We start from the raw sequence: 16,320 nt of genomic DNA, 5'->3' as shown, positions 1-16,320 counted from the left end.
TATTATAAGAAAACTGGTCTAAATTTGCTATAACGATCTTTGGAGAATTAAACAGTACCGTTTCGTGTCTATCAAAATCCGTCGTCGAAGCCAGCTCTGCTTTTCTTGCCCACGCCAACGCTGAACAAAGAAAGACATGGAGCTCAAGTTATCCAGAGCAGTTGCTAAGCAGAATCACAGAAGAGACGATTTCGAGTCCCTCGAAAACAATGGCAAACAGATAAATACAAGAGAACATAACCAACCCATAGCAGGGTGTGCCATCTATGTCTAGCTCGTCTCTAGCGGAACAGACAGACCGAACCCGATCGTAGCTGAATGCAGAGTCCCAAGGTCTCCCATTTCAGCATCGGGAGACGGTCTCTACTCTCCGCTTTTCATTCTTTTGATCGTGAGTGCACTTCCAGTGAACAAATTCCCCGTGACCCAACATGAAAAAGAAAAGAAAAGAAATTGTCCTCGATCTCGTATATTTTAGACCGTCCAACAATCTCATTCCCGACGGGAGATGGTCAGGATATAACAAAGATCGACTGACATAAAGCGCAGAAAGGGAGTAGAGAGGTAACAGTGATGACAGGAAACACAATAAGCGAAACGACCCGGTGACTTGCGGGTTATGAAAAGTCTATGGAGGTATCAAAGGAAAAGACAGGGTGTAGATCCGTCTGATCTACAAGTGACTCTTGAGAGATATCTATTTTAGTTTTATCGGGAAAGAAAAAAGAAGATCGAAACACTGAACGAGAGGGGTGTGACCGGTGAGATTATCGTACGTCTTTCTCCCAACCGACTTGAAGTTCATATTAGTGGTGTAGATCGCTCACACTGCGTACAGCATATAGAACGGATCCAATATCGTCATCTTTAGGACCCGAGTGACAAGCCCTGGAATCTGTTCACCCACTCGCTTTGAGCATGAGCTCGTTGCGCAGCGTTTGGGGCAACATTGTTCGCGGATGCGTAGTCCACCAGACCCGCATTACCAAAGGTGTTTGGTAGGTACGATGATGTGAAAGGGTCGTTTGAAGCTTGCGCAACTGCGTCAAAGCCTATCTCAGGCTGACGAGGACTTTGACCAAATGGTGGATAAGCATCAATATAAGCGTTACGCGGTCCACCCATTGGGCTAGCGATAGCATCTCGGCTCGACTCCAGTGGGTCTCTGATATTACCCGATGAAGCCGGGGCAAGAGCGTATGATCTGTGGTCATGATGATGACGACGATCATGGGGGCCATCTTGACCGTAACCTAGCGGACTTCCCACTCCGGTAGGAGGTTGCAGGCCGGTAGTGGGGGGAGTTACAAAGGAAGCCGGGTTAATAGCGGACATCCAGATTCTTGTTTTGTAGATCTTGAACAGATCGGTAACCAGGGAGTTGAAGTTAATATAAGAATCCGCGAAATAGTAGAAGGTGAGTTTCTTCCAGTCCCTGGAAACTAACTTTAGCAACCTTCATGGAGGAATGAACGGAATTTGCTCACATCTGAAATTCGGCATCCAGGATCTCCATGTTAAGTCTGTGCTCAGCGACCTTCTGCTGACAGACCCGCTTAGCTTTCGCTTCATTACCTTCCTTGTCACGTAAGGTAAGAATCTCATGGTTCTGTGCAAGTCTCTTGATTAACTTGGGCTTTATCTCGGTGACTTGAGATTCTTGCGCGCCGTGAGAGCCTGGAGGTCCCATCCCTCCTATGGCGCTCCTATTTCCCACTCCTGGCAGTGCCCCATTTGGGTTGACAACATTCGAAGCCCCGTCCTGTGCTCGTCTAGAAAACATCATTAACCATTTGTAGTGCTCTTCAGCATATTGTTCCTTGAGCTCGCGAGCTTTCTGCAAGGATACGTTGGCATGCTGGATGGTTCCGAGATCTGTACCACGATCTGCTTCGACAATCACAAGATCTCCCGGCTTGACTTGGAGACCTGTGTCCTCTTGGATGTAAAAGACATCGGCACGGTGGCATTTGAATGTGACGATGAAAAGGAGCTGGTTCTGATGTGGGTGTGCTAGGTTCGGGTGCTGACGGCCGTATGCGGTCGGCATATTGTACGCCTGGTGGAGCGACGGGGGTATTTGGGCGGGGAGGGTTTCGACTCGAAGCGCTTGGTCCCGACCAGAAAAATAGGATGCTGCAAATTTTCGGGCTTGTAAATGTTCCAGTTCTAATTCACGCTCTTCAACATGATGGGTCATACGAAAATACTGGTACTCACGGTTCTCTCCTGGGGTAGATGAAAGGGGCCCTTCAGTGTAATTCACGAATCCATCGTCTCGGTCGCCTAGGCCAGACCGAGAACCAATGCCTGAAAGGTTGGCGTGCGACTCGCCTGCCGAACCGATTGATGCGTGTCTCGTGGGTATATCTGCAAATGAATGGCGTCGGCTTTGTGGAAGATCCGCAATGCTGCCGAAACCGAGAGAGGTCTGCCAATGGGCCTTTTTGACATTCTCCAGTGTCCGATTTTCCAGGGGAGTAAATGTAGAGAACTGCTTTTCCAGGTTAGCAGAATGCTCGGAGAACCTTCTCCTTGTATTGCTCCGGATATTGTTATAGCCCGGGATGTTGCCTAGCTCATCTAGGTCCTCCACAGCAAGATCGGATTCTTCAGGGACACTGCCGTGTATACGATGGAGGTTATGGGCACCACTGGCCATGGAAAATCCGCTGTTAGCAGATGCATTGGACATCGTGCGTTCTCTAAATCGTGATCCATCTAGCTGGCCTGCTGCTTGTCGGAGGAGTGCGTTCTCTCTCGCGAGTTGTTCGATCGTACGGGCATGATGCGAGGCGTAGTTATAACCGCTTTCTGACTCATTTGCGCTATCTCCATCGTCATCGTCCTCACGGACACGGCCCAACATGGCGGGATCATGTCCCAACTCTCCAAGCAGGCTAGGTCGAGAGGACCGGTGCTGTAGCGCAGAGAATTGTCCAGCATTTCTACCGCGGCCGGCAGAGAAGGACGCAGTGGGTCTCACTGCTAGACCGATGGATTCTGGGTCCAACTGGCCAACAGAATAAGACTGAGAGCGGTATGTCTTCGGCGTCGGATGAAGAGGGATGGTAAACGGTATGGAGGATTCACCAGAGATGGTGCGGGTTATCGGACTGAGCAGCTCATCCGCGACGCTGCCGCTCGTATTCGGAGGAATTGACATGGTCGGGGATGGGACCATCTCTGCCAGACGCGGTGGCGGCTCCTTGCGTGACTCCGTATTCCAAATTCCAGTGCCCCATGCAAAAGTGCTCCCGCCAGCATGACCCCAAGTACTTGAAGCTGCCAAGCTGGGACTTGTGGTCGGGGCCCAGGTTTGATCGGTAGCAGGAGTCGCAGGGTTTGAAGCTGCTGAAGACAAGGAACTTCCAGTAGTCAACGAACCTTTCCTTGGGAAACCGGAGGGCACTTCGTTCAGCCATGAGGTACGTCGCACCGGCTTTGACATGGAGGCAGAAGGTACGGTCTGAGAAGACTGGTGCTCGCTCTCATCTTCAGAGGATGCGAGCGCGTCTGAGTCAGGCGTAGAGCGACGAACCCCGGGGTTACTCTTCTCCAGTCGGAGCGACGCATTGCTAGGCACAGTTGTTACCGCAGGCCTCGAAGGCTGTGACGGGATATTAGATGGTGCTGCCATGACGCCTTGAATAGGTAAAGAGGGCGTTCGACTCCTTCAGATGTGCTTTGGTGGCTTTAATAGTTACATGGAATTCCCGAGGAGGAACTGGACATCTGACAGCTGAGTGATGGGCTGTTGAGAGACAATGATTCTGGTAACAGACGGCGATGGGATTCGACAGCGCAACTGCACAAGCCAAGTCAGCGTGAACACCGCGTTTATCGTGTTATCCGGGAGTAGAGGGCGCATGAAGTGGAAATTGAGAAGAGTGCATTGGCTTTCGGGGCAGGACAGCAGGTGACACAGTGTAACACAGCTCGAGCGACCGTTCCTAGCCTCGAGGATGCTAATGAGCTCACGCAGACTTACCTTCAATATAATATCACTTTATGATTAATCAGAAATGTCACAGGGGTATTATCTATTTTTTGACCGTGATTTTCGTGCGAAAAGTCCAGCCTGTTAATACGCGAGTGACGCGATCTGGAGTCAGCTCAGCTGGAACACGTAGGTCCGTCAATCATGGGAAGGCAAGATAAGCATCTCATATCGAGGCGGCCATGGAATATGGAAACGGAAAGTAAGAAAAGTACAACAGTAAAGAAACCAATATAAGGTGTGCGATGATCAAACGGGAGTACTTTGCTTTGGAGATGAGTGAATGAAGATCCAGTAAAGAAGCAAAGCAAGGGGTGAGAAGGTGAACTGGAGCGGATACAGAATGCAATCACCCCGCAATATCACATAGATGAGCTTTCCAGATGTACTCGATCAACTATCTTTCACGGCCAAGCCATGTGTGGCAAACGCAAGTCGCTGTGCTAGCCCCACGGGGATCATGCCATAAGGAAAGGAGAGGAGCAATGCTAGGGAAAGCCTCGGCGCTCAGGACGGTTAAACTACCGTCTGAAACGCCAGCATCATCTGATGCTACTGCAGCATGTTCTTTCTTACTGGAGTCTGGTCGGATGACTGGGAAACGGATACCAAAGCGGGACATAACGGAGCGCAACGATGCAATCTGAATAAAAAATCCGAAGCTTACCTATCGTGCTAATTATCAGAAACTCTCAATACAGCACAAATCTGTGTGAGCGATGCGACAGTCGTCTTATCGTGATCTGTCAACGGCCGAGGCGTTAGAAGCGGGACCTGGAGCCGAAGCGCAAGCTCAAAACTAACTTCTCCAGAAACCTGTATGTTCTAACCAACGATTGTCACCTTACAATCCTTATTCTTGCGTAGAAATAGGGAAATCGTGAACCACAAATAGCAACCAGGCTCTTTGGTTCTCGGAAGCCGCGTTGAGGAAGTGCGCAGTGTCGAACTGAAGCAGGATTGCCCGAAATGCGGAATCGCTCTGGAGATCGACTTCCTTTTGTGATATTATTCAATGTCGTCGCCACTTAGAAGTAGCTCTGTATGGTTTGTGTCTCGTCTGTGGGCTTCTTCGCCAGTCTGAAACTCTCTCGTGTGTGTGGAAGGTATGCTGCAGCACCAGGATGGTTGCGTGACCTCGGAATTAGATTCCCAGCACCGACGGGCAGACGCAGGCACGGTTTAGAAGCAGCACATTGTCTAAACGAACTACGCCCAAGCGAGGCAGTGTCAGTTTGGTTCAGGCGATCTGGGGAACGGGTGATGTACAGAGTGAAGTTGGTCGCAATCGTCGGTGTTCCGGGGGAGAGCAACGGGGGGGGACGATGACTTAAGCTCACGACCCAAAGCGGAACCTGTATAAAGATGCGGAGGCGTTGGGGAGGCGTCGAGGAAGCGATATCCCAAGTTAACCCGTCGAGTTGACAATGTCTTTCTGGACACGAAGGGGGGTGTAGCGACGATGAAGGAATCGACGAGGTCAAGAGCCACGGGGTTGGGGCTGGAAGAAGTGGCGCCAGGCAAGTTGAAGCTGGAGATGAAGCAGTTAAGTCAGGACGCTTTCTAGCGGCAGTGAGGACGACCAGGAGCACCGTGCCCTCAGCGGCCAGGGCGTATGACAGCGAGCCAGACGACGGGCGATGGAGACGGAGACGGAAGGCGACAATGATAATAATGACTGGCCGGCCGGGGGCTCGGACTGGGTTGATGGATACTGTTGCTGCGATGGTCGGCCAGCGAGAGATGCGTTTTCTCCAGGGACCCAGCGAGCCCTTACCGAACTGGCTCAAAATGCGGAGAGGATGATGCTTCCCATCGCGGCCTCCTCTCGCGTCCCACCAACCGCTGTGTGCGATCCTCGCGATGGCTAGGACGCTAACCCGGCCATTGCACCACACCAGAGCTTGTGCTCTTTTGCGGGGGTGGTCCCAATGGGCGCTGCTGCATATTACGACTATCTAGAGAGTCCTACTTACTACCAGTTACTCCGTAGTTACTTACTACTTACTCCTCAACTCGATGTCGCCCTCGACCAGCAGGGAATCCAAACATGCATCCGTTACGAAGTCCTGGCTCGGCACGTCATATCGTTTCATTCACTTCCCGTCTCGACGGGGCCATCAGATTCCATTAGGACGGACATGGAAATCTGGCATGGACACTCAGTGGGGGTCTTTGCTGTGGTCCCTGATTATCCATAAGAAGCACGAGGTAATGATGGATTAACTGCCAGGGAAGCATTGTTACAGACCCGGAATACACATAGTCACGGCAGGTACTCTTTTTTTTTCTCTAGTTCTTTATTTATTTTTTAGTCTTTTCTTTCTTCCTTCCCTTATGCAACGGTGTCGCCCTCTTTCATACGGAGATCCGGTACATAATGTCGCTGCAAACATCAAGCAAAACTTGCCGCATAGCCAAGCTGGTAGTTAGTTATGGTCTGGCAGATATGTATAAGCAGCATCATGGAACACCATGTGGAGGGGCCTCGTCCGGCACTTAGCAGTACCATAATACTTCAAAGCGCAAGGGGTGAGCTTCGAAATCCGGATAGGATCACCCGTCAGCCTTGCGGGGAGAGCTTCAGGAGGGGCCTTCACGAGTCCCGACCCCTCTTCTTCACAGTCATAATGCGCCATCCTTCCCATTCGCGACTGGATGGATCGACATTCAAAAGCTGGCTGCATGGGCCGGTTCAGAGCAAGCTGCACGAGCTCATGCTGCTAGATAGACTAGACTCCGGAGCTTCAACGTCCGCTCCGTAAGATCCGGGGCAACTTCCACGGTTCACATCACAGCATCACCACCGCTCGCGGCGACCAGGTCATTCATCAGTCGAGCCAAGAGACCAGAAGCCCAGGCCGAAAGCTGCGATCCGCCCTGACGCATGCAGACGGACAACAGCGGCCTTGTGACCCTGTGAGGGAATCAGAATCAATACGGAAACCGACGATTGAGATGGTGGCATCCAGAGACCAACGGACCCCGCCCGCCACCACGACGGAAACCGACGCGGGCTCTGTCTAGAGCCGTTCGAAGCACGAGCCGATTCTACTCTAGATATCTAGTCAGACGATGCTTGACTGGCTAACTACTCGACCATGGAGATGAAATCAAACGGTTTCAAGCCACCAAGGCTATCAACGGTTCTCCCATAGATAGATCTAAGATCATACATGACAATACTACTTGACATCCAATTGTCTCGGCCCTTTTTCTCGGGTCCAACTGAACGTTTCTAGGCGAGAACCTGCGACTGGGATCGCCACTGGCACTGTCTTTCTCATACGGGCAGATCCAGATTTTACATGATTAGGTATCATCTTCGCGATATTAGAAATCCCGGTTTTTAACACCAGCATCGCATCGCACACACCTCTCCTTTCTTCTTTCTTGTCCTGTATTACAGCAGCAAGTGATCTTGATCCCGGCCGTTCGATACGCAATGTGGGGAACGTATGGTAGTCATTCTGTGGCGTCAACGACTCGCAAGCAGATTCTGGTTGGTCACTCTCCTCATCTCATCCTAAAGCGCTCAAGGCCTGTAATGAACACTGGCAACAGATGGCTACGACCTATGGTAGGTCCCTTTGCACGATCATGCCCTGGATCAACTGATTGTATTATCAATTTCTTAGAAATTGGCCACAGTATCGCTGTGGAGCATTACCATTATGGTACAACAATATCAACCCTCAGCACCACCCGTCCTTGCTCCAGCTTTGCATCGAAACAGCTACCTGTCACTCTCCATAAGTACGAAAGCCCCAGGTGTAGATAGATACCTTCCTGCTAGATTTCAAGTCACTCTCCATCCAACTTCCTACAAACCCTGTAAATTCCCAACAGCATGCACTACCCATCCATAACGGTTCACACGTCGCCCATTTCACATCCGCACAATAACGTAGAAAAGGACCTAAATTGACTTTCGGAATCCCGGCAAAGCATGCGTACTCAAAAACACGAGGCCGATAACGCCTTAGTCTTGTTCCAGTAACCATCTTCGCGCGAAAGGTCGATCATGCATTACCCCAGATTTTTCTGAACCACAAGCGGTGGGCCCGACCCTAAAGCCATAAAAAAAGTAAAAATGAAAATGAAAAAAGCAAAGTGGCTATGCTTGAGAAATGAGTTCATTGCTGTCCTTCCCGTCAATCATGATCGACCGCTTCCTTTGTTCTACTACCTAACTCAAGAGTAAGCGAACTAACCTAAACCCCTCATCTCGTGACCATGTGTGTTTTTAGTGTCATCTGGTCCCCAAGACTTGAAGGTTTGTGTATACGAGACTTGTGGTTGATAGGCGAGGGAGTAATTGCCGGTTTATTGCATTTTTGATCGTTTATATTGGTCTAATTTCTAGTCATTAATCTTATAATAGGTTCAGACAATGAATGAAAAGGACGAGAACTGTGCATGCAAGGCGTCTTCTAGGTATTGCACATTGGGAATTCAACGGAAAAGAAAGTTCTGCATGTTATACAAGAATGGATAAAGAGATCAATCTGGTATCCCACGTGGAAAACGGCTGAACAACTAAGACTGCACCAGGCGATTCAGCCCTAGCTAGGCCTTCATGTGATCATATACGGAGACAGTTATGGGACAACATGTCTTCTATGCCTCTACGGTATCCAAGCTTCCCTTTCCGATTGTTCCAGCGGTCGCCTGTTCGCCCTTCTGCTGTCGGAGCTTCTCTTCGAACTTGGCGAACTCGTGCATAGAGATCTCTTCTTCAGGGTCCAGGACCTGCTCCACTCCTTTGACCTCTTCGATCTGTTGATAGTTAGCATATATCACACGCTTTTCCTTGCACGTCATTATCAAAGTCGCGATTGAACTTACGTAGTGCATCAGCATCGATTCAATGCCGTTCTTCAAGGTGACGGTGCTGGAGTCGCAAGTTCGACAAGCACCCCGCAACTTCAGCAGAACGAGTCCGTCGTGGAAACCGCGGAACTCGATATCTCCTCCGTCTTCCTGGATGGCCGGTCGGATTCTGGTCTCAAGGAGCTCCTTGATCATGCCGACTACTTCGTCGTCGTCCTCATTGTAGGCCAGCGAGTCTTCACCTCCTCCCTCCTGGGCGTGTTCGGCGGTCTTCTCTGTCGTGTTCACGATGCTCTCGCCGGACGTTACTGCTTCGGTGATGAGGCTGAACACCTCCGGCTTGATGTGCGCCCAGTTGGCATCGCTCTGCTTCGTGACGGTGATGAAGTCGGGACCGTAGAAGACGGACGAGACACCGTCCACATTGAGGAGTTTTGCCGCTAGAGGCGACGGGTGGGGAGGAGCAACAGTCGATCGCGGAGAAAGGTACTCGAGGAATGGCGTAGGGAAGTTCTCTGGCAGGACCGGGTGATTAGGGAGGAATTTGAGGGCCTATTCAAAAAACCAACCTAGTCAGCACGTAGTCCCGAATTGCGGGAGATTATGGACTGGAAAAGAATTCATTCCAACTTACATCAGGGTTCGGCGTCGTCTCAGTCTGAATGAATATGGTTCTCACGGGCGACGGCGCAACCGGCTGATGATGCCGCCGCAGGTTCGGTCTCCGCCGGGTCTCTGATGCTGTGAAAGTCGGCAGGCGGGTCGCATAGTGTACTCCCCTCGATGCCCTCAACGCAACTGTCGGCGTAGCAATATCCCAAGGCGCGGGTTCGGCCGCGGCCCTGACAACCGGTCTGGAGCAACTGAAAAGCGTCCGTCTAAGGACGTGTCTCGACGTTGTCTGCATTGACATGATATGTATAGGTTTCCGACTCGTATCAACTCTGAGCTTCGATAATTTGTCTGGGGTCGATATTGTAGAATAGATGGTTACTTTCTAAATTACTCCTCGGAGTTGTTCGTCATTTGGCTTTTTTGATTACAAAAGCGACCCGAAAGGGAATTCGCCCCATCTTAAGGGAACTTGACGTAATGAAGATCACGTGAATGATCTACTCTGGCCAATCACAGTGAAGGCAATACATACTCTAGTTGGCAAGCAAAAAGTAATCGCTTGACGGAGTGAATCAGAACGCTCTGGGTCTATTATTATTATAGTCTCGAGGCATATTACCTAGAATTGCACCTCGAGTCACCCAGAATCCTCAGGCACTGATGAAAATATCTAGAAAGAGAACGCAACGATGTCCACTACTAAGTAATCACTCACCTGGTCCCCGGAAATCCACGGAACCAATCCCTCCACGAGCTCGGTTCCATAGTAAGAACCATATGGTCTCATTAGCCTCTTGGAAGAAGGGTAAGATTAACGCCCATGTGCGAACGCTAGTCAGGGATCATGGACTTGGTACCTAAAACTGGAGCTGTGCTGGAGCTAGACAGATTACAGTTTACTACTACCTTAGAGAGACATGATACTGATACTCGTTTCAAATTCCATACCGCCCATAGCTTTCTATGGTAAAAGGTTCCCGCAGGTACATGCATTTTGGATCTACGCTACGCTACGGAGAATTTCTCGTTTCAAACTTGAGTGCTAGGATCTCTTCTGATGCGAGTTTGTGCCCTTAGTGGTGATACTATTGCTACTCGCATCACGTCACATGTTGGCGCTTTTGCGATTAGCTACGAGTCCTGAAAGCCCAATTCCCTTACTCTGATACAATCGATATCAAGGAAAAATTACGTGATCAGTTGCTGGTTTTGATGATTCCTAAATAAGACCAGCAGTCTTGAAGCACACTGAATTTGGGGGAAAGAAGAAGAAAGAAAAGGAAATACAATCCTAGATCTTTAGACCATGGCACCTGGTATTCTTTACACCCTATGCACCCCAGGTAACTGACAGAGAATTTGCAGGCAGTCATGGCTGAAATCAGTACATCAATCCTCACGATTGATACCAGAATATTCATGGAGTTCCCAAAACGGCCGCTTCTCTTTCTCCTTCCGTACAAAAATACCAAAAGGATCAAAATGAGCAATTATCCATGGCCGGTTATCTGTCCACGATCTCCCTACGAGCTCGGTCGTGCCATCTCGTGCCAAGTAGACGAGGGAGTTCTCGGGCAAATAGTGCCTTGGATGTCGTATATTCCACAAGACAGAGTTGAGGAGCATGACCGTCGCCTCGAAGACATAGAAGAACCACTCATACCGCAAGATGGGACTCAGAGTCATCAGATCGTCTCCTTTTGGCGTCGTGCTACCGGATTCTTCTACCACGCGGTAAATACAACGTATGAAGATCAACGACGTACTCATGTACAGTGTAATCAGAGAAGGCGTGATCTTGGCGTGAAGATTGGCTCTTATACATCTCCAATGAAAAATCCCTGCGAGGACGGAAAAGATGGCGATAACGACGAGCTGCATTGCGAGGGCAACCATTGTCAAGGCGCGTCCGATATTTTGATTGCTCTGCGTTGCACCCTTATTGGAGAGCAAGGATACACCTGTTCCGTTCAAGCCTTCAACGACTGCAGACAGAGTACCGAAAATGGTCAGGACTCGACCTGGATCAAGGGGCGAGAAGTATGGGACGTAGTGCAGTGTTCGACCGAGGACATGGTAATTCGCGAGTTCAAGAAGCGGGCTATATAGTAAAGAGCCAGATCAGTTGGTATTCCAAAGTTCTCTGCGTCTATTGGATGTAGCTCACGGATTCACGTATATCAAGATCAGGCTGACAATGTACATGATCAAGTTACGAGTAGTGTATAAATAGTGAAAGGCTCCGTATTCCCGCAGAGCAAAACCAGCAGCAAACATCGCTGCACAGAGCGGATGCAGGCCCGTTAGCTTGAAGCATTTGAAGCGGCTAGTAATAAATTTTATCAGGATATCTGGTTCCGTTGTGGGAAGGAGAACGATCTACTTACTAGCACTGCCAGAGATGGTAGAACGCCGAAACAGTAAATGCGAAAGCGAAGAAGATAGGTGCCCCCTTGTTAGGGGCGTAGACGTAGAGACTTCCATCGACTGCTATGTGTCAAGATGATGGATTACAAGTAAGAGTTTCGAGAATCTAACCAGGTTTTCCGTCCTCCATTGAGACAAACTCGAAGCAGCCGGAGGAAAAGAGTAGGACTCTTGGGATATCACAAAGGAACAGAGCCGAAGCAGGGCGAAGGATAAATTCAAATAGCCAAATTGGAAATAATGTTGTCAGGACACAGACATTGTTTGAATGAAAAGATTTTGCTTCTGTAGTGTCTACATGCTATCTCTCCTTCCCCTCCTGTCTTATAACGTATCCTGATGCCTAACACAGGTCCCGGTCAAGAATATGTCCGTTCTTGATTGAGGCTCAGACCAATGCTCAAAAGGGAAAATGGAGGGATATATACTCCACCTTGTACACTTCGACAAAGGATTAGACATGCACGATAACATAAAAAGGTCATTTTAACCCAAAAGCGGTATCATTGGAAAGGCCGCATAAGGATTCTACAATCTATCCATTAATTTGTTTTTCAGAAGGCACATCTCAAGATAAAACCATAAATCCTGAAGTTCAGAGCTTTTGCTGGTCAGGGAACTTTTTACATGTTATAGGGTATCTCTCTGGTAGAGGTTATGGTATATCTAGGGCTGAATTACAATCGACCAATGCGAACAAAGGCCTGGGTATACTTCTCCACTGAACCTTAACCAAAATAGGAGAAAAAAAGGCCAAGAACTCCGTCACGCCGATCTCCGATCGTTGTAAATGTGCTGGTTAGGCCTCGAAACAATTGCTTCAGGCATCCTAATTATCTTAGATTGCCAAGGTCTCTATTCGGACATCTCCATGTTGCAAACATGACATACCTGGGCGCAGAGTCGTCCAAGGAAAAGGAAACATCGCAGATCGAGAAAGATCGAAAACGCCATTGCTGGGAATGTCTCCGCCGCCGCCTAGTCTGCGACTCGACACGTCCTGTATGCAACAGATGTTCTATTCGTGGGCTCGTATGTCTTGGATATGATAATGTGAAGCCCTTGACGTTCCTCGCGCCAGGAAGAGTAACATCTCGGAATCGGAGGGCTAAAGGGACCGCATCTCATAAACTAGAGAACGATCACCATGAATTAACGACCAGGACCAGGCCAACGCTGTCACCCAGGACTGAGGATGTGATAATTTCTCATATTGAAATGAGATCCGAGGCCTGTGATATAATTCAGGCTGTACAATATTGCAAGTAAATATGAAAAGCCACATTTTGGAAAGGAAAAACTAACTCGCATAGATAATACTTGCATATACCAAGACATGATAAATCTCAACGAACTCGGGCCAACACCCCACTTATATCCTTCAGCAGTTGATACCATACTCTTAGTGAACTTTCTGTGTCTAGGATTCTTTGAGTCGGGTTTCGGAGACATTAACCACATATACCAAGACCACTAATAGTTATAATTGAAATAACTACAGCGAGGTGTGAGGCTCATGGCTCCGACCTCTCCGCACTTCATTCACATAGGCAGATTAAAGCAGCAAGTTTACGCAGCTGGCGAAGATAGAAACCATTAAAGGCCACAAAGTTAAGGCCACAAAGCAAATCGGCTGTTTCAATCGGGTTATCTACCGCTCTGACAGTGCGGTATACATACACTAACGAGCTCAGATGACATGACCTGCCTGCAGGATGCGAAAGTAGCAGAAAGAGCTCCTATTCCGTTCCTGCAGGTAACAGCTGGTCCATCCACCCGCAGACTCTTCGAAGCAACTACTGCAGCATGGAGACGATCGCATATATTCCCCATACATAGTTAGTTACAACGTTTCAACGTCTTTCCGCTAAAATAGAATCTTTCCGAGAGCGGAGGAACCTAATCGCCGACCATGGTTTAATTTCAGTGTTATTATTAGGATTATAATTGCCTAGCGATCAGCTCATTCGAAAACAATCTTAACGTTTTTTATTATTAATATTAATACTATTATTGTTATTATTATTATTATTATTATTCCCATGCTACTTCTCAAACAATTGTGGAGATCTTAACAGTTCCGCCTGTCTGATGTCGCCGAGCATAGCGTCCTGATTCGGGAAAACACAACTTCCTACGGACGTACACAGTAGATGCTACTAGTTGGTATTAGACTAGTAGTAGTAGTTATGGAGTTGACTTGGTCATTCATTCCATCTTTGGATAAGCTGTTCTCTCTGACACGTTTTCGAACTTTAATTATATGCATGGGTGGTTTTAGTTTCACTTCAGTTAACCACCCTCTCACTTTAGAATGGGGAGGATTAATACTAGCTGTGCTATTGCGTAAAAGGGACGGGGAAGGGGAAAATGGGTCTATCTTTGTCTGGTAATGATCGGGACGACGGGATGAGTACTCCGTATTTGCGGTTGACGTACTTATCGAGACTTTAGACTGAAACTGAAACTCGGTGATTTGATTTTAGAGAAAAGGTTATTTTGACCATTTCGGCTTCAGAATCGGCCGAAAGAGTTTGTTAGTTATTACATGTTCTATAGAGTTAAGATGGAGGGGGAGGGAATACCATAGGCCGTTGGAAAGTAGCCGATTCGGGGGTTTGTCGCCGGCGCTGACGCGAATGACAGACAGTATAGGTTAAGTGAGGCCGAACAAATCAGCTGTGTTGTAACTCAGATGGGTTATGGTAGTGTAGATAGCAGCTTTTCCATTTGGTCTGGGCGGCTCCATTATCATTTATTGCTTTTGGGAGTGAAGTCTGGTAACATTAAAGCGGTAAGCCGCACGGGCCACAATGGAAGTTAGACGCGGAGCTGGGAAGCTTTTTCCTGACGCCTTTTGCTTGCGGGGAAATTCTCGAGCATTTTGTCTTGATAACTTCTTGGGTCAGAGAGAAGACATTATTATCATTGAGCTTTAACGGTGAAAGTTTGAGGCTGTATTCTCACAGGACGAACTGAACGGATTAGCTACTTCGCCGTTTTTCAGTCCATTCTATCATGTTCTAACTGATCGAATTACCCAGACCGGTGGATCTCGTATAGAGATAACGGACATATAGCAAAATGGCTGGGACTTGCGAAGTATGCTCTACAGAGCCATCAAAGTATCGATGTCCCGCCTGTGGGATTATGAGGTCAGTTTACCTGCCTTGCCACTCATGTAACAAACTATGGAAGCGTGCCTTGAACTTACATTTCAGTACAGCTGCTCTCTAGCTTGTACTCAGTCGCATAAGGTCTATTGTACGCCAAAGTCCCCTGAAGCCTCGACGCAGAAACAGCCTCCTACCGTGACGGATACCGGAGCTGCGCAGGCTGCAACAAATGGACATGGACCGGAACAGGCAACGCAGGATACTACCGTCCTCCCGACCCCCGAGGCATTGTCTTCCTCGAAAGAGCTACAGGAGCTGTTTTCTAGATACCCTCAACTGCGCAGCCGGCTACGAGATATATACAAGGTGACGTTGGAGGATGAATGGGTCGAAGCACGACCTCCTGTTCGTGGCCGCGGGTTCGGGAGGGGCCGCGGCGCTCATGGCAGGGGACGAGGTGGAAGCAGAGGGCCTTGGACTGCTCAGAAGGGGTTCAATCGTGGATTGGGAAAGGTGAGGAAGTGGAGGGATAGTTGCGAGGAAGGATCGAGCACTGGCCCAGATGCAGAAGGGTTTATGAAATTTGTCGCCCTGGTCAACGGCGGAAACTCCAGTCAGAGTTAGGCCATATTATTATGGGAAATTATGGATATCCAGTGTGACGCTCGACGGCATATCACTGCGGTCCATGACTATAGTTCCTGGCAGATAAGGCTAGGTTACATAGACTGGGGCCTGGTCCGCTATCTTCTATGTGGCTCATTTGCGGCGAACGGGGTCTGGTCTTGACACCATTATATAAGGCCCGAGGAACATCAGCTCAGCTTCCCCAGCTGTGCAGGGTCTCCGACCACCCCGGAATTGGAAGAGACACTACGAAGTGACCCTTCCGAGACGCTCTCGTCCCATTGCTCCGCTAGCCTTTTGGGTAAACTTACAGAATCGACGATATAAAAGCGTGTCAACACTCAGACTTACGCGCGCGGGGCTCCGAGCTGAGTTGACATATACATAGAGTATGGAGCATACGCATTCAGTGTGCTTTAAACACATCGCTGATCCAGCTATCTGCAGTATGTCAGTGCTGTGCAGGGTCTATGAGTGGGGTCAGAATCCGACTTCTGGAGAAGAAGACCTTGTCTGGGTTCGTAAAGTGCCCAAACCACTGCTAGCTTGCAGTCTTCCTGGTACGAGTTTGTGAAGAGCTCGTCCTGCCTGTCAAAGATAGCTTAAGATGAGAACTGTCAGAACATCAGGTTATGCACTTTGACCACTAAATGAGCAGACTCATAGTTCCTGCAGCAGAACCCTAGCTGTCAAGCTGCTAGC

The 16,320-nt window shown here is 48.9% G+C and overlaps 7 protein-coding genes across 7 annotated transcripts; 3 read left to right on the top strand and 4 right to left on the bottom strand.

Annotated features, from left to right (window-relative positions):
• Positions 1-867: 867 nt before the first annotated feature.
• Positions 868-3,640, bottom strand: C8Q69DRAFT_443523 (hypothetical protein; the record flags this gene model as incomplete). The annotated part of the gene is made up of 2 exons (XM_028628923.1): positions 868-1,435; positions 1,488-3,640. 2 exons carry the CDS (start codon positions 3,638-3,640, stop codon positions 868-870), a joined length of 2,721 nt encoding a protein of 906 aa, XP_028486767.1.
• A 1,206-nt stretch (positions 3,641-4,846) lies between these two features.
• C8Q69DRAFT_519056 (hypothetical protein) lies at positions 4,847-6,052 on the bottom strand (the record flags this gene model as incomplete). Its single annotated transcript, XM_028633460.1, has 2 exons — positions 4,847-5,941; positions 6,009-6,052. 2 exons carry the CDS (start codon positions 6,050-6,052, stop codon positions 5,029-5,031), a joined length of 957 nt encoding a protein of 318 aa, XP_028486766.1. The 3' UTR covers positions 4,847-5,028.
• A 2,148-nt stretch (positions 6,053-8,200) lies between these two features.
• Positions 8,201-10,085, bottom strand: C8Q69DRAFT_216106 (NifU-related protein). The gene is made up of 3 exons (XM_028626252.1): positions 9,468-10,085; positions 8,849-9,385; positions 8,201-8,779 (listed from the first exon to the last, which is right to left on the bottom strand). The coding sequence occupies exons 1-3, from the start codon at positions 9,744-9,746 to the stop codon at positions 8,621-8,623; spliced, it is 975 nt and encodes a 324-aa protein (XP_028486765.1). The 5' UTR covers positions 9,747-10,085; the 3' UTR covers positions 8,201-8,620.
• A 752-nt stretch (positions 10,086-10,837) lies between these two features.
• On the bottom strand, positions 10,838-12,015 carry C8Q69DRAFT_519054 (hypothetical protein; the record flags this gene model as incomplete). The annotated part of the gene is made up of 4 exons (XM_028633459.1): positions 11,987-12,015; positions 11,836-11,935; positions 11,616-11,774; positions 10,838-11,549 (listed from the first exon to the last, which is right to left on the bottom strand). The coding sequence occupies exons 1-4, from the start codon at positions 12,003-12,005 to the stop codon at positions 10,838-10,840; spliced, it is 990 nt and encodes a 329-aa protein (XP_028486764.1). The 5' UTR covers positions 12,006-12,015.
• A 620-nt stretch (positions 12,016-12,635) lies between these two features.
• Positions 12,636-13,508, top strand: C8Q69DRAFT_462389 (hypothetical protein). The gene has a single exon (XM_028630311.1). It carries the CDS (start codon positions 12,758-12,760, stop codon positions 13,142-13,144), a length of 387 nt encoding a protein of 128 aa, XP_028486763.1. The 5' UTR covers positions 12,636-12,757; the 3' UTR covers positions 13,145-13,508.
• A 355-nt stretch (positions 13,509-13,863) lies between these two features.
• On the top strand, positions 13,864-14,615 carry C8Q69DRAFT_462387 (hypothetical protein). Its single transcript, XM_028630310.1, has one exon. It carries the CDS (start codon positions 14,029-14,031, stop codon positions 14,266-14,268), a length of 240 nt encoding a protein of 79 aa, XP_028486762.1. The 5' UTR covers positions 13,864-14,028; the 3' UTR covers positions 14,269-14,615.
• Positions 14,616-14,959: 344 nt separating this feature from the next.
• On the top strand, positions 14,960-15,615 carry C8Q69DRAFT_443519 (putative HIT finger domain protein; the record flags this gene model as incomplete). The annotated part of the gene is made up of 2 exons (XM_028628922.1): positions 14,960-15,030; positions 15,102-15,615. 2 exons carry the CDS (start codon positions 14,960-14,962, stop codon positions 15,613-15,615), a joined length of 585 nt encoding a protein of 194 aa, XP_028486761.1.
• Between the last annotated feature and the right edge of the window lie 705 nt (positions 15,616-16,320).

The sequence above is a fragment of the Paecilomyces variotii genome (assembly GCF_004022145.1).
Source record: "Paecilomyces variotii strain CBS 101075 chromosome Unknown C8Q69scaffold_3, whole genome shotgun sequence".
NCBI lineage: Eukaryota > Fungi > Ascomycota > Eurotiomycetes > Eurotiales > Thermoascaceae > Paecilomyces > Paecilomyces variotii.
This window is presented reverse-complemented; position numbering and strand designations above follow the sequence as displayed.